The following is a 22,563-nucleotide window of genomic DNA, read 5'->3' on the forward strand; positions in this document are numbered from 1 at the left end:
CCACAGATTTACATAGAAGGCTAGTAAGACTAATGGGTCTGTAGTTACCAGGGTCCATAGCTGTGCCACTGTTATGTAATGGTATTACAATGGATGTTTTCTAGGTTTCAGGGATGGAGCCAGTTGAGAGGCTTAGAAGAAAGAGATTAAGTAGGGACTCCGATACGCCATATTTGGCACTGATAATCAGGCAACCTGGTATGTAGTCAAGTCCATGGATAAAGCATTTAGTTTTTAAAAGGGCTAAGAGAACTTGTTCCACAATAACTAAAGGAGGTAATCAGTTTAAGTGTTTGGATAAGGGGTGAGGCTGAATTTCTTTCTGTCATTCAGTCTTACAGAATGAACAGTATTTCAATCCTTTAAAGATGCCAGTCACATACAGGAAAACATTTTTAATAAGACAATCCCACAAATCTTAGAGAACCTTTTTTTAACTGAGCATCATGTAGTATAGACAATTTCATACCACTGATGAGACAGGTCTTTATTACAAGTTGCTGAAACAGTATGCCTACCTTACACGACATCAGCGTATGCTGCATTAATATTCAATATCATTAATTATGCCACTTACATACGGTGTGCTGCATTACTACCAACTTCACTAGCAGAATTATTTTCAACCAGATTACTTGAATTTTTAAGACTAGTTAACTTTTGTGTCTTGCTTCTTCCTAGACACAGTTCACAACATTTCATAAAGATATGTCTGAAAATCTTCATGATGTACAAAAATTTCTTAGGACATTATTGGATAACATTTTTATACCACACTGAAAAGGAAGGATTCTCTGTTCAGTCCTGTCCATTAGATTATGAGAAATTGTTGCAGAGAAAGACAGACTATACCCACTGGTATAAATAGAAGATACAAAAGTTATTACTCTTACCTGTGGGGTTATGCCACACCAAAAATTGGAATATGCTGCCTGTGAGTCAAGCATTGGAGCTATCACTGTTTTATTCTCAGCTATGAGCTCTTTCAAAGTCTGGTTGTCAGTCAAGATGTTATCTGTGTCTGCAAACTAAGAACCAGAAGAAACAGGTCTAGTTAACAAAGTAGGCAGAATGGAATAAAAAGTATCTAGTATACTGTGTCACTAATTAACTGAATATACCAGTCTATTAGCTTTACAAATATTCATACACATATTTCTGTATTATACAGTACTTTAACACAGTTACACATCCCACGTGTTAATCTACTGTACAAATGAGCAAAGTGTTTTAAACAGTATTCCTGCTCAGATGTTATGCATAAAAAGGTTACAGTAATATAGGACTTAAACAAGAGTCACATAAATCAGTTTATATGCAGAATACTACAAGATAAAAGGAATGCATTAGATGGTTCTAACACACAGCTAAGGAAACCACTGGGTACGAGCCACAGATACACACCACTACATCTCATTGGCAGGTCTTAAGTGCCTAATTATGTGCAACATGAATGTCTGCGAATGATACACTGAATATGAAAATATATTAATGCTGTATTGGTTCAATGTTGCACCAAGTTCTTTATTAGTGGGAAAGGATACCATTTCTAAAAACTTGCAAGCATAAGACTAATACAACCACTGGACACATTGTTAAAAACATCAGTTTTATAACTGGGACAGAGCCACTCCCATTCATTGCCTCACCAAAATATAATCTGCCCATTTCTTTCTGGCATAGTTGATAGCTGCTTGCTTCAGTTTCATTAGATATTCATAACGGCTTTTGGTCCAATGTTTGGGTCCCATCTCCCCAACATAAGATCTATGGAGAAAATAAAATTATCACTGGAAATCAGTCACTTCAAACCAATATTACAAGAATACACAGCTTGGCCTCCAGTACAGATTTTTTAAAATCGAATTCTCTGCGTAAATTTAGATTACTTCACAGATGACGGAGCTCACTGCCCCTGAAATAAATGTGTAAATAGCATTTTTAGACTGGTTCATTATCAGAAGTATACAAAATACAACCCAACAAGCTGCCAACCCTCACTGTCCAAAACATTACTGCAGACTAGAAGAAACATATGCAGGCTGGGCAGCAAAGCTACAGTGGACTTATCTGTGCTGAAGCACTCAAAGCCTGCCATGACTGATACATACTCGATAGCTGCTTTCAGTGTAATAAGAAAATGACACCTGGATGTGGCCCTGCATGCCATTATTTCCCATGGTTTTCTCATTTAAAATCCACACCTCATTAGCTTGAATTTTACATACACACTTCATCAGCAAATTTACACTTACCATTGCGTTTGTCTCACCAAATGAGAATCATTACAGAACAGGGTACAAACTACACATATGGAGGGAAGTTAGCATACATTTGCTGTTTTTTTTTTTGGACTTTAATGAGCAAGACTGTCCAAAAGTCTCCAATGCACTCAACAATGCTCCTCCTGCCTCCACAATAAAGGTCTGCAGTGTTGGCATTTTGCCAGTCCGACAGCACTGCCACTTACCGCAATCTAACTACATTACATTACAGCTGTTAAACTATATTCACATTGCTACAAAAGCCCCCTCCAGTTTCTTTTTCATAGGTGTACCAGATAAGTGACTGTTGCAACACTCTACAACTGCTTATGTGTAACACAATTTACTTTTAGAATGAATTAAAGGCACATCATTTTACAGAGTTGGCTGTACAACAAAGAGTTGTGACCTGTACCTTTTAAGTTATAGCCAGTAATTCTGTACCTGCTTTGTGAAACATAAAACTACATTGATGCAATAATGTTAAAAATAAGCATGGTTGGGCATAGATTTCCCATTCACTGTAATTGCAAATGAAGCATTCAGTGCTAAGAATATTTTTATCCATCTCTTCCAGTTATATGCTGATGAAAATCAGAGACAATACTGTGGTAGCTCAAATTGTTACATCTGAAATTGCATGACTTTAAATCTCTACATTACACTGACAATGTTGCTGATTTAGTAAATTTACTATATGGTATCTTAAAAGTACAGCTCTTCAGAAATTAAACCCTACATACATATCTCTAAAAAGAAACAAATACATATTTAGAAACCTTTTATGAAAGGAGAAACTCACGCTGGCTGATCCCTGGGTCTCCACTCGATGGAATGATAAAACTTTTGCATCACTGTCAACCATTCTCTCAAAATTGCAGTTGTGTTATCAATATTATGATCTGTTGCACACCTGCAAATAAAAGGGATATGTTTAATATCACTGCAAAGCAACTGTGGCATCACCTAAGTTTATTACTTGGCTTCATCTCCTTACCTGCCTTATCTGTATTACTCAACATGATCAATAAATGCTTCTTTCCACTGCAACATCTACCATCCTAACCACCAGTCTCTACAATGTATTTCTACCGCCCTCGTTTTCATTCAATTTGCATAAAATCGTAATGCTTATCTTGGTAGTTTTGTGCTGTAATCTCAGTTATCATAACATTAACATTATGTACGTGTTTCATTGTATTCAGTATTGACTTGTCATCTCTGGAGTTATCTTCCTAGGACTTCACAGATGGGTATTCGTGGTCAACATATGTATGCAAGTAAGAAATTACAAACATATATACACACACACACACACACACACACACATTAGTACACCTAGCTAATATGGGGTCGATATCATATAGTAAATATCCTATACGAATTACCAGCAAAGTACTACAACATTGAATTGGCTTATCCTCCTAACAAGTGTTTTTATAGGGATGCAAGCTCCCTGCACTCCCCCATATCCCCTGCATTTTATATATACCAACTCCATTGCTTCATATGGAGTAAATGGCAAACACCCATTCCCAAGAAACACCGGTTTTCAGAGGATAAGCAGATTCAATGCTGCAGCCTTCAGTATTGTGCTGGCCATCCATATGATATACAGCATCTATATGCATGCAAATTATGTCCAAGTACCTGACTACTACACAACCTCCCCACATACACTAGATTTATGACACACACACAATTTTTTTTTTTTTATTTTTGCAAATCGTTCTACACAAGTCAAACATCCTGGTTTTGTTCTTTTTGTTTTTTTTTTTTTAAATCAGATATAACTGCTCAACAAATTATTTAAAAATGTTAATGATACCTCTCTGATCCCAGCAGTAGGTTCTCTACTTAAAATTTCTGTACCTATTGATTTATACCATATTTACTTCAAAATATATATTACTGAATGGCATAATCTAAATAACACCTTAGATTTATATATTTCTGGCTACCTCTATAAACATTATTATTTTTCGCATCTAGGGTTGACATATGGAACTGCAATTTTGCATCCCTGTCTCTCTCAGTTTTCTGGACAGCACCTTAAAAATACATTTACCCTGAGGTTGCAGTTAAGTGCATGATAAAGAGATAATCATCTTTGTTTTACACTTTAATAGGACATAAAGCATGTGTGACTTCAGCACATTCTTTATTTTAATACCTTGCTGTTACAGTTGCACTATGTTAATATCCCTTTTTTCTCTGCTTAGTCTCTTCTTGTCTTTCCCTATATGTGCACAATCCAAATGCAGAGTAGCACACCAGCGGAGACGGGAGCACACGTGATCAATATGTAGTAAAATCTTCCAGTCACCATACACGTTGTTCCCTGATGGCAATAAAACGTAACCACAACTTCAAGTAGGTAAATTCCAGGACATGAAACATGACATACACTTCTGGATACTCAGTGAGACTTTAATTCCAAAACAGAGTGAGCGCTTTCGCCAACAGGCTTCTTCAGACTCTTCATACAAGCATAAAAATCTAACCTCTTTAAAAAGCCCACCATGGATTCTCATTGGTTACAGAGTCCATTCTGAAGAAGCCTGTTGGCGAAAGCGCTCACTCTGTTTTGGAATTAAAGTCTCACTGAGTATCCAGAAGTGTATGTCGTGTTTCATGTCCTGGAATTTACCTACTTGAAGTTGTGGTTACGTTTTATTGCCATCAGGGAACAACGTGTATGGTGACTGGAAGATTTCCCTATATGTGGGTCAAAGTAAATTACCAGAATGACAGACTCCACTTACAGATTTCTGGATCAACTACAGGTAACTGCACACATCTTTTATCAGATTCCCTATTTATTTAGGTTTTTTACTAATATGATAAACTACTGAGATAACTACACATTATACTGGAGATGTAATATCCATACTGTATGCTGCAACAGCAGCCTTTTTCCAAACCTCATCACCATAATGATCTTTGAGACACATGCTTTGGCTGGACTAGAAGAGCTAAGTGAAAAATCTGGAAACAGTGAGAACAAAAAAGGGATCCTGTAGGATGAAGAAGAAAAGTACCATAAAAACATGGCACTCCATGGAAAAGCAAATGGATGATGACCTGAACTCAGAGCTTAGGTACTGAAGATGACTGTTATAGTAAATAACTTATGCAGCTACAGTACTTAACTTCAAAATGCTTTGGGTGGACTTCCAGTTATGGCATCTTGCAGGCAGCAGCAGGAGTAAATACTGTGCATTATACAATGCCTCCTCTAAAACGTGCACGCTGATTGGCCAGCCCAACCAGCGTGCCCATTGTAAATCCCTCAATATACTAACGGAAAAAGGTCCGGTCGCCCGGACTTTTTCCGTTGGTATAAAACACTGTCTCGCTATGTTAAAAGAGATTAACATAGCGACACAGGTTTAAAAAAAGCAACGCAGATCTCCGTTGCTTTTTTAAAGCTGTCTCGCTATGTTAAACTCCTTTAACATAGCGACACAGTGAGTAAAAAGCAACGGAGATCTTGCGATCTCCGTTGCTTTTTTTTTTAACCTGTCTCGCTATGTTAAATGAGTTTAACATAGCGAGACAGCTTTAAAATAAGCAACGGAGATCTCTGTTGCTTATTTTAAACTGTCTCATATGTTAAACCCATTTAACATAGCGAGACAGTAAAAAGCAATGGAGATCTTGCGTTCTCCGTTGCTTTTGCCCACAGCTCTGATGTACTGCGTAGGCATGCGCAGTACATCAGAACTGCCGCGGAACACCAGACAGCTGCGGAAGGGCAGCAAAGAGGCATTATACAATGCCATTATTTCTTTTCTTAAATAATGTCATTGTATAATAGCAATAACCCACTTCTGGGTGTGGGTAATGCTGGATTTACCCACGGTTGTCTTTGTTTGGTCCCTCGGGCTTCGCCCTCAGGACCAAACCACGCCAACCATGGGTAAATCCAGCATTACCCACACCCAGGCATGGGTTATTGCTATAATAAAACATTTTTGATTTTAACTGTTAAAGCATCTGCATCTGTTGCCACTTTATGAAATATATTAGAGGTATAGTTTGTTTTGAATGACAAAACTCCTGAAGGAAGCGGCGAAACTGAAATCTACTTAAAAAACTCACAAGGATGCAGACGGCTTGTTCCCACATTAAATCAGTAAACTAGTCAAATGTAACAATTTTGCACCAGAGACTACGGAGCTAGCAGCTTCTGCACACATGGTTAAGTGTCTAGTGGATGAGACTTCAACTCCTAGATCACAAGTGAACGAGTTATAACTCATTAATTGCTTCTCCTTAGATTGTATTTGAGATTGTGCAATCATAAAGTTGGTATATGTATAAAAGTAAGTGTAGATCAAAGTGTGTATACCTTTAAGAAGCTATACAAGGGCTTGCACAAGCGTATAAACACTGAGCACGTGGGAGCCTGACTGCCACTTTGTAGTTAGCTGTTGAGATGTAAACATGTTCTGTATGTAAGGTCTGTCTGTTAGCCAGTTTGTTTATACTTCATGATGCTGATATCCATCCTGATGTGGTTCTATGTATTAAAGCATCTAAATGAAATACCCCACCTGCTTGTCATCTATGTTAGAGAGGGATGAGCAACATGGTGTCTCAGAAGCGGCATGTCTAAAGAACTTGAGGCCAGGATGAAATCTAAATTCTTTCAGTTTGAGATCAAGAAGCACTCAGTTGAAACTGGAGGAATATAGAGGAGTGAATCATCCCTACTGTACGTATACCTCGCAAAACAGGCCAGAAACTAATTTCAGATGTTAAAACTTGCTCTGCACTATTTCTTATTCACAAAACATAAAACGAGACATATAGAGCACTCTAAATGATATTTGAATAAACCAATACTGATAAAAATATTCAAATTACTATGGAAAATATTTGAAATAGTAATTGCATAAAACGAATAAAATAAAAGGAAATGACCGCATTTTCGCTAAGCACATATATTTTGTATTAAAATCACAGATGTCTGAGTTATCAGAAGAGTATGAAGGGTTTGCATGTTTGTGCAGTATAAAAGCAGTTATTTTGCAAAATACAGCCATTACAGAGCATATTTTGCAAAGTACAGTATTTCAAAGAGTTTATTGTGCATTTGAATGTTATTACAAGCTCACAGAACAGTTTGTTCGTATATAATTACAAGGGCCATATTTTCAGTGTGTTTGTGCATACTTTGTGGGCATGGCAGACGAATTTTGAAAACCCAGTGAACTTGTGTTTGACAATAATATTGCAGAGAACTGGAGTGTTTGAGCAAAAGTATGACACTTTTATACAGGCTGCATTTTCTGATAAAGATGATCGTACAAAGGCATTTATTCTGCTTAATTTAGCTGGGTCAGAAGCCATAGAAAGGGAGCGTTCATTTGTGTATGCACCTGGTCTCTATGCAGGGGGCAGTCATATAGTTGTACCAGCTGAGTCAAGGGAGGACCCTGAGTGCTTAAAACGTAAATTTAGAGAAATGGTAACTCCCCAGACAAATGTTACAATGGAAAGGCGCTTATTTTACCCAAGGGATCAAAAGCCTGGTGAAACTTATGTAGCATATATAACTGACGTGAGAAACAAGGCTAAAAAGTGCAGATTTGGTGATTTAAGGGATGAGTTGATAAAGGACAAGACATGTGTGGTATAAAAGATGATGTTGTGAAAAAGATTTTGCTTCATGACAGTGAATTAACTTTGATTAAGGCCATTGAGATTTGTCAGATATATGAGCTCACAAATATGCTTACAAATGAGAATAGCTGTAGAAGGCACAGTGATAAAGCTCATGTTGACAGTATGCAGCACGTGGTTAAAAGAAACAGGCCCGAGCACATGACAGTAACTGTAGCCCCTATAGCACCCACTGGTAAACCCCAGAGCTTTCCAGCAAATTTCAGAGTTTGCACAGTCTCAGTGAAGTACGAGTGAATCAGCAAATTCAAAGCATGGGCCCCAACCTACTTTCACTGCCAACTGTCTTAATTGTGATGGAACACATGAATCTAAAAGGGAAACATGCTTAGCTTTTGGTCAAAAATGTCACAAATGCAATAACTGGAATCATTTCAAAAGGTTTTGTAAATCAAAAGGCCCACATTCTTTATATTAAAGGGGAACATTTTTAGAAATGAGGTGATCAATTAAAGAGCTGCAACGCTGCTCTTTATGTTGATGGTGTGTCGGTGCTTTATGAAACAATGCAGTAGATTTAAGGGCAAAGAATTAAGTATTTTGTATTGCTCAGATAAATGTCAAACCCAGACTCTGCTACACTTTGCTGTGAGGGAAAGGTTAGTTTGCTTTTTATTTGTTGTATTTTGCATACTTTATTGCCTTTTTCTATTTTGAATACTGTGAGTTGTTTTCTTTACCTTGTGTTTTACTTGTATTCTGCTTTTAACTGCATATTAAAACTTGAAGAGACAATAGCTCTGTCTCTTGTGAGTCAGGCAGAAATAATTTTTCCCACCCTTTCACCCACCCAGTTACTGATGTGTGCTTAAACACCACTGTCTTTCTAGTTGCCTGTCCCGTATGTTAATTTGACCATATATATCATTTTCTCTCTGCTTTTACTGGCTTGTGCGAGTAAGCACAAAATTATCATTTTATGAAATCACTCCCCTTCACCTATTTAAATTTATTGGCCATCATACTGCATTCCATAGTACCAGAAAAAAGTGACCACCCCCTTTCAAACTATCTTGCTGTTTTAAAAATAGTGACTCTCCACTAAAACTTAACTTTTTAGACAGGTAAAACTTAAGTTACCTACTTTCACATCTAATCCCTCTAGTGCACACTGCAGTGTTTAGGATAAACCATTTTTTTCATCTTACCTTTAAGCATCTATCGCAAGACCACCAGTTACTGGAGAGCCCACATTCTGTCTCTCAGTAGTCATCTTGGGATTAGTGCTTCTGTTTTCTCTCGGTGCGAGGAGTGCAGTTACATTTCCTGGAGACTGCTGATCACCAGAAAGCTTAATAACTGCTTAATAGGTGACAGCTTGGAATCTGTGCTTATATTCTGATCCCGGTGAGAGTAGGAGCAGAGTGCATTGATTCCTGACTCTTTCTGGTTGGAGTCCCTGTAATTAGCACTTGCTCTAAAACCTGCTGGAAAGTACTAGGAAGCCTTAAACTGATACAAGCACTCAACTCTCTTTGTTAATAAGGAGGAATTAATCGTAGGCACTAAACAGCCTAGAATTGTAAAGTACCTTGCCAAGGTAAGGGAAAACAGCTCTTGTACTTTACAAAAAGTACCTAACCGGGCATGTCCAAGAGTCAGCTTCCAGTGATTTCTCCTATCCACCTGGTGAATCTGGGCATACTGAGGCTCCTCCTACCATACAACACTACAACCTGCGAGCGATGCACTTACATAGCCAAAATGGAAGCAAAGCTCTCTCCAGCCAAGATTGTGCTAGACAATCAAGAGAAGGTTAACACCCCCCATTACGCCTCAAGCAACACATAGCCCTTCAAAACCCTCACTACCAACACCCACACATAGCAACACTAAACCCAAATATGCAGAGGCCCTTAACATTAACCTACCCATATGCGGAGGCCCTTAACATTAACCTACCCAAGCAACAAGGACCTCTAAAGCTGAAATGCAAACAAACACCAATCACATAACTCACAACAGCAGTGTGCCACCCAACAGCAGCCCCTAAGGCAAGACAACGTACCCAACACTTTAGTTGTAGGTGACTCTATAGTCAGGCACATTGATGTTCCACTCACAAGGCTGAACAAGGAGAAAATTACAGACAGCTGCATGTCGGGTACCAAGATCCGCCACATAATGCATGCACTTAAGTCACTCCACAGCAAGTACAAATAAGACTCTGTTATTGTCCATGTTGGAATGAATGACTTGAGACGTACCTCCCTGGACTACATGAAGAGAGACATGGAAGAGCTCTCAGATCATGTGGCCCAGGCAGGTATGACCTTAGCCCCGAGTAGCATCCTGCCTTCACCAGAATGATACTACAGTACAAGGACAAAATGTTTGACCAACAATTGGCTAAGCTTCTGGTGTCATTCAAAGGAGACCCAGTATCTGTCTGCCTGGGATGATATGATCGACAAACCACAATGCTTTGCCAGAGATGGTCTGCACCTGTCGCCCCTGGGATTCAGGTTACTGGCTAAGGCTCTTGCCACCACTATAGTGCCTTTTTTAGGCAAGGCTCAAAGGACAAAACCACCACTGTAACAGGTACAAGTATGCAAAATCTGAAGGTAATGCTACTCAATGCTAGAAGTCTAAACTTCAAAATGCACTCTCTCGAGGCACTCCTAAAAATGGAGAACATCAGCATCTGTGCAGTAACTAAGACCTGGTTCAAGGCTACAGACAGCACCCCTGCAATACCAGGCTACAACTCTTACCTTACTTTTCAGCCACCAAACAAGGACCGAAACACTAAAGGTGGAGGAGTGTCCATATTCACCAAGGATATTCACACCTCCAGGCTAGTTGCCCAACACAATGCATCCAAAATTCTCCAGGTGCAACTAACACTAGGTGAGACTGCAATCCAAACTGTAGCTTGCTATAGATCCCCCACCATGCCCCAAGAGTCTCACTACACCTTTCTAAACATACTGGAAAATATTAAGATACAACCAAACACCCTAATAATGGGTGATTTTAACTACCCTGCCATTAACTGGGAAAACTACTCGTGTACCAACACCTTTGCCCAACGGTTCTTGGAATTCATAAATTCCAGCGCCCTGGATCAACTAATCCATAGTCCCACCAGGGGGTCCAATTCCTGGACCTGGTCATTACCAACATGGGAAATCGATGCTCCACACCTGTGGTCACCCCCTCATTGGTTAGGTCTGACCATAAGCTAATCACCTTTGACATCCACATCCCACCCCCAACCCCAGTAAGGAAACATCTGTAAAAAACTTCTCCAAGGCCAACTTCATGCTACTCAAGTCAGAAGTGACAAACTTCATGACACCCATGCAGACGGGAACTGAAAGTTCGACTGCCGAATCCTACACTAAAGCACTGCACGAGCACATCCACTTGTGCATGAATCATGCCATCCCAAATAGAACCAAGACGCTCTCCTCCAAAAAAAGGAAACCAATCTGGTGGTTCCCCGTCATAAACAAACGATAAAACAGACAGAAGAAACTGTTGCAGGAAAGAGGAAAATCCCAGGATGCAAAAAACTACCTTACCAGCCTCAGTAAGAAGCTGAGATTCCTCATAAAATCCTCCAAAGCTAGTTACGAAAATAAAATTGCCAAAGATTCCAAAGACAACCACAAGGCATTCTATAGCTATGTCAAGAATCTAAATGGCAATGCTCAGATCTGTCTGAGCTACAACAGAATGGCATTAAATATACTAATCCCAAGGACATTGCCAATATCCTGGCAGATCACTTCAGTGCTAACTTCACCCCCCTCATCCCCTAAAGGGCCCATCTCAATACCAAAAGATTGCCAAATTCCGGTAATCATGGCCACACAGGTAAAAAAACGCACTCTCCAAAGCTAAGAATACAGCATCCATGGGACCAGACAACATCCCAGGCTGTATACTACATGAACTACAAAATGAGCTGACACCTCACCTAAGTGTCATGTTTAATCATAGCCTCACCTCAGGCTTCATGCCCACTGAGTGGCGCACAGCTACAGTTATCTGTATAAGTTATGTTAGATCTGCAAGGCAATGGAACTTATAAACAAAGACATTAGCAACCTTCAGACACTGGACCCCACCCAGCTTGGGTTCATGAAGGGCCGATAGTGTCTCCTGAACCTGATTGACTTCTTCGACCTGTTCGAATCAGTCTCCAGAGCCGTGGACAAGGGTAAGGCAGTCCACACAGCCTATCTGGACCTTGCCAAGGCCTTAGACACTATCCCCCACTCTGAATCATAGATAAACTTACTAAGCTGGGCATAAATCCCTACATCACTTGATGGGTTGCCAACTGGCTTACTGACAGAACCCACACTGTAAAAGTAGCAGACTCCAAATCCAGCTCCAGACAAGTGGAGTACCTCAGGGTTCAGTCCTGGGACCACTCTTGTTTGGCATCTACTTCTCTGAAGTATAGGCCAACACTTAGGGACTCTGGCTAACAAAGTCTGCAGAGGACTGCTAACTAGGAGCCATTACTGAATCCCCAAATGATGTGGATTTTCTACAAAAGGGCCTTACAGCAACAGATGCTTGGCGCCAGAGTCATGGGCTCAAGCTCAATGCCAAGAAGTGTATAGTTATCCCCTTTGGGAAAAACTATGTATCCATGAATTACCACATAGGGGCAGTACACTAAACACCAAAAGTGTGATGAGACTTAGTAACACAGGTGGACAATGGTCTCACCTTCGATAACCACATCGCCACAACAGTCAGGAAATCCTTTTATGTGGCACACCTCATCACTAAGGCCTTTTCATCCAGAAAAAAGGAGGTCATTGTCCCACTGTACTCATCCCTCATTAGACCCATCATAGAGTACAATGCCCCCTTTGGTATGTACCTCACAAGACATCTGCAACAACTGGAAAGGCCGCAAAAACACCTCACTAGAAAGAATCACAGGCCTAAAGCAGATGCCCTATGCTGAACGACTAAAAAAACTCCAGCTATATTCTGTCGTATATCGTCTACTCAGAGGCGATCTCTGCTTAACATACAAGGCCATGTCAAACCCAGAGCTGTTGGACATGCTACACTTAAAGAAATCCCAATCCCTCGGAGCCACACGCTTCAGAGACCTAAACCTTGTCATCACAATGAACAAAGCCTGCTGGAGGGATAGGTTCCTGACCCAGAGACTCCCCATTCTTTGGAATAGACTGCCCATACATGTCAAGCAGAGCACCTCCTTGGCACTCTTCAAAAGGAACCATGACGACTGGATGGGAGATAGGAAATTTACCCTGGGGATCACTAGACAGGGGTCCTGGAAAGTAAATATTGTGGGAAGAAATAGCCAGAGAATTGTTATGGCTAGGCTTGTATAGGCTCTAGTGCCGATAGCCTAGTACCAACCTATGAACCATACAGCTCAAAGCTGACACAGGTTCCAAGTGCAACGTTATGTCAGCAGAAACATTTGCTAGAGTGTGTCATGGCGAAAGGCTTGATTTGGGAAGGTGTGCAAAGCTTGTTGCTTACTGACATGAAGAAATTCAGACTGAAGGCTCAATAGTGCTTTCATGTTACTCTGCTGGGAGATGCTACAACTTATTTTATGTGGTCAAGAGGCACGTCTGGTCATTATTAGGGCTCAGAGACTGTTTGAAAATGGGACACCTTTCATTTAACAAGGAAGTCCATCATGTTAACTTGAAACACCACTACTCTAAATTTCGCCCAGTATATTTTTTTTACATATGGTGATCTTTTCAAAGACAAACTAGGGAAGCTTCCAGTTGTATACTCCATGAAGTTAGATCCAAATGTCAGTCCTGTTATCAGGCCAGCTCAAAAAGTTCCAATAGCCATGCAAGACAGAGTCAAAGCAGAGCTAGATAAAATGGTGTGACAAGGTGCGATTTATCCAGATGCAGAACCAACTGAATGGGTATCTTCCATGATGGTATCTCAAAAGAAAAGCTCAGATGATATCAGAATATGTATTAATACAAGAGATTTGAACAAAGCACTAAAAAGACCTCATCATCCAATGCGCACAGTCGAAGTAGCAGCAGCTCTGATGCCAAGTGCCACTGTTTTTTCTGTCCTAAATGCAGAGAGTTCATTTTGGCAAATTCAGCTCGACTAGAAATCCTCATTGCTCACTACCTTCAGTACTCCGATTGGCAGGTACAGACTTTTCAGAATACCATTTGTGATAAATTCTGCAAATGAAGTCTTTCAATGTGCAATGGAGCAACTTTTTTTCTGGGAATCCTTGTGCTATTATAGTAGACCACATACTAGGAGGAGGTAACGGGGAAGCTGAGCATGACAGAGACCTCAGAAAAGTTCTGGAAAGAGCGTGTCAAGTGAATCTTAAGCAAAATCCACAGAAATGTAAATTCAGGCTACAAGAGGTTACTTATGTTAGTCATTTGTTTACTAGTTCAGGCCTATGACCAGACCCTTCAAAGCAAACAGCCATTCTCAACATGCCAGCTCCAGACAATGCTCAAGCCCTGCAATGTTTTCTTGGTAAGGTTAACTCTCTAGGCAATTTCATTCCAGACTTGAGCCAACTTTCAGCACTGCTTAGAGAGAGCTGACATGTAAAGATGTAGCATGGTCTTGGTTAGAGCAACACCAAAGAGCATTTGAAGTCCTGAAAACAAGAAAAATCGCTAGTCCACCATCTCTCAGATATTATGATTTTCATAAACCAGTTACACTTTCATGTGACGTTTCGAAATTTGGTGTTGGTGCAGTCATTCTACAAGAGTGTCAACATGTTGTCTATGCGTCAAGAACTCTTACCCAAACTGAAATACAGTATGCCCAGATCGAGAAAGAGCTTTTGGCAATTGTGTTTGCATGCTCGAAGTTGCATGATTATATTTATGGTAGACCTATCCAGATCGAAACAGACCACCAACCTCTACTTACTATCTTGAAAAAGCCTGTGCATTCAGCTCCAGCCAGACTGCAAAGTACGATGTTGAGACTGTAAAAGTATGATTTCACTCCTGTCTAGAAGAAAAGCAAACTTCTTTATCTTGCTAATATATTATCCAGATCTCCCAGAAACACAACTAAACAGCATGAGAACGAGAATCTTGATTTTGAAGTCAGGGAGGTGAGAAAAATTTATTCCGCACATCTTAATGAGCTGAGAGATCACACAGCCACAAACCCAGTATTACAAAAGCTCAACCACATTATCAAGGATGGCCATCAAAGCAATCTAGTTTACCTCAAGAAGTGCAACCTTATTTTCCATACAGAGATGACATTTTGACAATGGTATCATTATGAAAGGTCCGAAAATGTTAGTTCCAAAGTCCTTGCAACAATAGTATATTACTATCTTGCATCATAATTATCCAGGAACCGACTCTACCAAAAGAAGGGCGAGAGGATTAGTATTTTGGCCTTCTATGTCACAAGACATTGAGAGAGTACTTTTATCTTGTTCCATGTGTAATAGTACAAAGCCACATCAACAGAAAGAACCACTTCGGTTAAACCAGACTCCTGAACTACCTTGGTCGACAGTAGCCACCAACATTTCGAGTCGACTGGTGAACATTATTTGGTGTTAGTAAGCTCTTATTCCAATTGGTTTGAGATTGACTTCCTAATTTAGCATCCAGTACTGTCATTACTAAAATGAAGCGCCATTTTGCAAAACATGGTAGTCTGCACAAAGTTATTTCTGACAATGGCACACTGTTTACAAGCCAACAGTTCAAAAGATTTGCTGAAGAATGGGACTTAAGTCATGTCACAAGTAGCCCTGATTATCCGCAGTCAAATGGTTTGCAGAACATGCGGTTCAAAGTGCAAAACAGTTACTAGAGAAGTTTAAACAAGACAATAGTGATATTTTCCTGAAGATCTTGAATCTTAAAAATGTTCCTCACATTAAACGGCTTTGTTCACCTGTCCAGAGAAGGAGAAGTGGTAAGGATGCAAACGTCTAAGGGTTATGATCGGACTGGAGTCGTGAAGAATATTTGCCTAGAACCGAGATCATACATTGTGGAATCACAAAGAGCAGAGTTTAGGTGGAATGAGAAACATTTGAGACCATGCCAATACCACAATACATAGCCTGTGAGAAAGACTATCTCAGAGTGAGTTGCCCGGTGCTCCAATTCCTGAGGAAGTTTCAGAGAACACTCCCACTCCTGTGACAAATCCAGAAGTTCCGGATACGAGTTGTTCACCAAAGACAGTCCCTGTTGCTAAATTCAGTCCAGATTGTTATGTTAAGAGATTTGGTCATATCTCCAGACCATGTAACAGATACACATCAACTTGGACATGAACATTGTGTTTTGTTTCTAATGTCTATAGTAATGCATGTCTAACTCGAATATTGTTTTTACAAAAGGGCAATCTTTTAAGGATGGAGAATGTAGATCAATGTGTGTATACATCTTTAAGAAGCTATCCAAGTGCTTGCAGAAGTGTATAAATACTGAGCATGTGTGAGCCTGACTGCCATTTTGTCGTTAGCTGTTGAGATGTAAGCATGCATGCAAGAATGTATGCAAGGTCTGTCTGTTAGCCAGTTTGTTTATATTTTATCATGCGGTTATCCATCTTGATGTATTTCTATGTATTAAACCATCTATACGAAATACCCTGCCTGCTTGTTATCCATGTTCGGATCCTCAAATTTCCTTACCGTCACTCGTCCCTCTCTAAATTCTTTAGATGGAGTGCAACAGGACTTGTCTCTGGCAGAAAAACTGTTTAAGGATTTTTTAATGGGATTTACCTGGTTGCATTTGCCTGGCTGGAGCTTCAACCATTAGTTATTCTGGGACACACAAGAAAATAGAGCTAGCTGAAAAACAAATAATATTATGCCTACTTTTTTAGTCAGACTGTCAAACTCAGTAATAAATTAAAAAGTTATGACCAGAACTGATGCAAAAGAGAAGGAAAAAGCCACATGTTAAGTACTCAGAATCAAGCCATGTTCCTCAGGCAAAAATGAAGAAACTTAGTACTACAGACCAGCACTAGAAGCCAAATAGAATCTTCCAAAAGACAATTTGACAAAACAGATATAAAGAAAAGAAAACGCATGTTTGGTAACCATATTAAAATATGGAAGGTGCATATTAAATAAATTTTATTCACAGGGTCCAGGATAAGTTCCTTTTATATTCTTACTCAGTTTTACTATAACAGTTGCACACTTTTTGGCTGTTTTACAGTAATCAACCCAAGATTTGCCTTGGTTTGTAGTTTAGTGCAAGTGGAGAAAGAATGTAGCCATTTCTAGGCCTCGGACTGTGGTCGAATTTTACAAGTGATCTCTTGCTATTGTCTAGCATGCTCATTTGAATATTTTCAGCTTTTCTATGTTGTTACAAACTGCCTATGTTTGTGCAGCCTAGAGCCATTTCTAGGACTGTCTGATGTAGAATTTTTAAGTATGCTATTTTGTGATTGTCCAGCATGCTCACTTTAATATTTTCAGCTTTTCTCTTTTGTTACAAATTGCCAGTGTTTGCAGAAAATAGAGCTCATTTGATACAAGTGGCTATATGCGAAGCTGCAAAGCTACTGATTTTGACAATTTTCTACCAGATTTGACAAAAGGCAGCCCTGAAAGACCTGGGATAAGTACTTCTGGGTTCTTGCCGAGTTTCACTGTAACAGCTACATACTTTTTTAGTAATTTTTCTAATAATCTAGCTAAGAATTGCTTTGGTTTGTACTCTAGTGAGAAGGGAGAAAGAACTTGGTCAGTTCTAGGCTTCTGATTGCTGTAGAACCTTGAACAGTGTTTTGGCTAGTGTGGCCATTTGAATATTTCAACTTTTCTGTGTTGCTATAAATTGCCTTCATTTGCACAGCATTACTCACTGCTCAGCCACATTTAACCGTGCACTGTAAAGATTTTGGTATCTTGAGACATACACCACCTAACCTCTCCAAATCACTACTGGTTAGTGTGATTAGTAATATCTGTAGTACAGACAGCTGCCTAAAGTTGTGCAAAGAGCCACTCTACACACAATGGGTGTACACAGTAACATCTAACAACCCATAGCTGCTCTACTTGAGCAAAATTATCTTGTAGTTGCTTTACGTTACCCTTAACAGTTACTCTGCATAGTGCCTATTCAATAGTCACTTAGAACAGCAATTTGCTTCCTCAAAGTAAAGTGCAATAACTATCTGATTTAACAGACTATACTATTCTTGTTTATGTCAAACAAATTCTCCAAATCGCTGGACCAACATGGAAGGTCAGCCAGCATGTCTTTCTCTTTCTGTTGCCAGCCTCATAGCATTCAGTATCCTTAGGCTGTGTAATAACTTCATAATGCTCACAAATAATGAACTTTTACTTAGTACAAAACATTCTGTTTGTGAAAGAAACAAAAGACACAGACCGTGAGCATTATACATTTTCGCAACAGTGTACACCAACCCACACTACAATATTTTGTATGGAGACTTTAAAGTCCCTGCTAAAGACCCCCCCCCCATCCACAAATACTATGTCTCAGCAAAAATGTAATATCACATCATCTTATGGCACACTTCCAACACAGAGTCACCAGGATTTTAATAATCTCTGATCCAGTACACTGGACCACTCTACAAATAAAAAAGATTAAGTGATTGGTGGCTCTATAGTCAGACACGCCGATTCTCCTCTCGCTAGGCTGGACAAAGACAGGGTGATGGTGAGCTGTCTTTTGGGTGCATGGACCTCTGATATCTCAAGAGCCTTTAAAGCCCTTTCAGTTGGGAAATAGGATTACTACATGGTGTTGGTTTACTGGTTCATGTGGGAATGAATGGCCGGGTACACAAAACCCTGAGGGATATGCAAAGACGAGCGTCAGAACTTCCCATACATGTGAGAAATGCTGGCAAGACTGTGGTCCAGAGAAGAATCCTTCCTAACCCAAGAATGTTGCTTAGGTAGCAGGAAAACATAACAGGCTTCAACAATTTGTTAAATAGTTGGTATTATTCGTGAGTATAATACGTGTCTGTACAGGACAAGGTGCTTGACAGTCCTACATGCTGTGGCAAAAATGGTCTGCACCTCTCGTTCCAAGGTTTCCTCATACTGGTTAAACCCTTTGCTGACCCATTAAAGTTCCTTTTTTGACAGAGTCCAGCTAATGGGCATCCCAACACAGCTATAATATCAAATCCCAAATAGGACCACATTAAGGTGGCACTGCTCAATGCCAGAAATCACAACATCAAAATGCCCAACCATGAGGCCCTCCTGCATTTGGAGTGCATTCATGTATGTTCAATTACTGAATCTTAGTTTAAATGTTTAGAATGAACGCCCTCCAAACCCATGTTAAGCACCTACCATGCATTTCTGGTACAACAACAGTGCTGACATCTCAACATTTGTTAGGGACATCACACCTAGAAAAATTCCCTGGGACCCACAGAAAGAGCTCATTGAGCTTCAAATCACACTAAAAAAAAGTATCAGTGTATAGCTGGTTACATGATACCCTGTACTCCCTGATATATATATTTTTAAGATTCCTAGATGTAACTGATGTACTCACTCTATAAAAAAAACTCCATTATTTTGCAAGACATTAAGTACTCAACAATAAACTGGAGCATATATACCTCAAATGCACGACATGCCCACAAGCTTTTGGATTTAACAAACAAAAGCTTCCCAGAACAAACGGTTTCAAATCCACTAAGGGTACAATATTCTTGACCTGGTCCTTTTGAATATCGTTTCTTTGCATAGTACTTCGCTAGTACCTCCTTCCCCAGTTAAATCAGATTACAAAATTATTGGCCTTCACATACCTCTGAACTGTCCAGATTCCTGCCTCATAATTTTACTCTGACTTCATAAAATTTGTGGTTTTGTGGCAAATCACTGGAGATTAAAGTCACTAAATAATGACACTGATTTGAGTTTTAGACTTCAAATCCCACAGAAAATGCATGCTATTGCAAATCCTGTTATTTTAGCAAATTTTTAAACTCTGTCCCTATTTTTTTGGACCTTTGTCCCCCCATTATTTTAGGCTCTGACCAGATTTCTTGTGCTAAGAGGTTGAGAGGTATGGACCTTCACAATCAGAACCTCTAAATCTGATGATACCATCATCTCAGTGAATTCAATGATTTAAAATGTACTTCTCAACAAATTTTATGACGAAGATGTAAGATTTACTTACTCTAGCAAAACACCAAACATCAAGTTGTACATCAACTTACATAAAACAAATAAACATAAAATAATACACATTGTAGCATTACATATACCTCAGGTAACAATGGCTAAAAAGCAGATGATTTTCCTGGCTGGACAAATTCTAATGTCCTCCATGAAATCATTATTCTGGGTAATGTAAATGCTGATTGGCAAATTACTTACTCAGACTTCCCTACTAACTCTATACATTTTTTAGAGTTTCATTCAGTTTATCACCTTCCCCACTAGTAACAAGCATTCTACACTAGACTGGTTACTTTTCTCTAAGCCAAATTATATAAGCATCTCAGTCTGCCTCCCTGATGTAATCAGTGATCATCTTCTAACCTTTACAGTATGACACCATAACAATGTAAACAAAACAATCCTATAAAACCAAATATACAATCTTATTTCAATTAACAAGGACAACCTTCATCTCTTACCTATCCCTCATCAATTGGACCAAACTTAAGACCTGCCTCTAGACAAAGCAGTCACTTACTTCAATACTTTTCTTGACAGTCTTGCTCCCTTTCCTACAAAATGAATTAAAACAATCCTGAATTATTCTGGGCAGCAATAAATAAAATACTCCACCCAGCAACACTACCACACCTCTGCCAAACACAAACAGCATTACTGACAGTATTGCTACTCAGTTCAATAACCACTTCATCAAAACAGTACGTAGCTTACTCGAACCCATTTCACCTTACCAATCTGGACTGAAAACAATTCTCATTCTTTCAAGTTTGAGCCTGTCCCAATGGCTACCATTATAAAGATATCTTTAAAACCTGAAACCCACTACCTTAGCTATTGATAATCTACCAGGTGAATATATTAAAATGGCAGCAGATGTCCTTAATTGGGTGTACTTTCCTACAATGAAAATTCACTTTTTCGAAATGGGAAAGTGCATCCCCACTTAAGCAAAAGTGCACTTTAACAAAAGTGCAGTTTCGCTTAAGCTCACTAGACCGAACCTACGGCACCACAATGGAGGACATTGAAAAATGGGCTATGTCCTCCACTGTGGTGCGATAGTCACGGACCTTAGGGTTAGGGTAAGGGGATAGTCCTACTAACTATCCCCTTACCCTATCCCGTGCCCTAACCCTAAGGTCCGTGACTATCGCACCACAGTGGAATACATAGTCCGATTTGGAATGTCTTTCACTGTGGTGCGATAGTCACAGACCTTAGGGTTAGGGCACAGGTCAAGGTAAGGGGATAGCCCTACTAACTATCCCCTTACCCTAACCCGTGCCCTAACCCTAAGGTCCGTGACTGCTAGCCCATTTGGTCTAGCGGGTTCGCTAGAGTGCACTTTCGCGTTAGTGTGGGTGTACTTTTGAAGTTCGAAGTAGTGAACATTCGTTCTTCAAAAGTACACCCCTTTAATTACCCTATTTCCATCCTGATAAAATGGTCAGTGACAAAGAACCATGTCCCTCATTCTGGAAAAAAACAAACATTCATCATTTCCCCTGCACAGAGGTGTTAATTCCACTGAATTCTTCAGCTATAGACCTACAGCTATCCTAATTCCTCAATCTACAGTTCTTGAAAAATGCATCAATTCTCAGCTTCTCAACTGCCTTACAACAATAATCTTTCTCAAACTCAACATGATTTCTTCCCTCATCGTAGCATTAACACTGCTCTCCTCAGTTTCACAAATGCAATAAACCTTCACAGAAATACAGGTAACTGTGTCACGTCTCTTTTCTTAGACCTATCCAAAGCCTTTTATACAGTTTCTCATCAAATATTACTAACCAAACTCTCTTCTTTAGGACTTGATCGTTCATCTCTCTTAAGGGATCAGAGCTACCTATCAAATAGGCAACAAGGGGTCGATATCAATTTGTTCAAGGTTCACTTCTGTGAAACTTTCTTCATCGACCCCAAACTACTGAACATTCAGTTCTGCGAACATTCACATAAAAAAAAAAATATTTCACCAGGGAGAAGAAACACTTGGCCAACACTACACTGGAATACACCCGCAGTATATCAAACCCAGCCAAGTGAGGGACACAGCCCCCGACACCCCCCCCAACTATTTATACCAACTCCGAGATTGCACTTCAATGGGGAAAAGGGCAAACTTGTGTTGTTGGCCAATTGCTTCCTTTCCTTACTTAAATCTTTCGTGGATGTGAACGTTTGCAGAACTGAATGTTCAGTTGTTTCAGGTCAATGAAAAACGGTTTGCTGAAGTGAAAATTCTACAAATTAATATAGACCCGGCAACAAGCTATAAAATGGCAAAACAAACGTTCATTATTTCTCCCTGTCTCTGGTAGTGTTCCTCAAGGATCAATCCTAGGACCATTACTGTTGAACATCTTTATAAATGATCTTCACACTGGAACCAAGCATGCCAGCAAAATGCAGTACGCAGACGTCTCTACCATTTAC

The 22,563-nt window shown here is 39.7% G+C and overlaps 1 protein-coding gene across 1 annotated transcript in view; it reads right to left on the minus strand.

Annotated features, from left to right (window-relative positions):
- Nucleotides 1–22,563, minus strand: part of LOC122790939 (probable inactive glycosyltransferase 25 family member 3) — a 598,803-nt gene that overhangs the window by 550,308 nt on the left and 25,932 nt on the right. The window contains exons 2-4 of the mRNA XM_044058643.1: nucleotides 3,067–3,177; nucleotides 1,650–1,767; nucleotides 894–1,028 (exon numbers count right to left, since the gene is read on the minus strand). Coding sequence (XP_043914578.1) covers nucleotides 894–1,028; nucleotides 1,650–1,767; nucleotides 3,067–3,177 — 364 coding nt within the window. The remainder of the gene's footprint in view (nucleotides 1–893; nucleotides 1,029–1,649; nucleotides 1,768–3,066; nucleotides 3,178–22,563) is intronic.

The sequence above is a fragment of the Protopterus annectens genome, chromosome 16.part0 (genome assembly GCF_019279795.1).
Source record: "Protopterus annectens isolate FY-2018-M chromosome 16.part0, PAN1.0, whole genome shotgun sequence".
NCBI classification, from domain to species: domain Eukaryota; kingdom Metazoa; phylum Chordata; order Ceratodontiformes; family Protopteridae; genus Protopterus; species Protopterus annectens.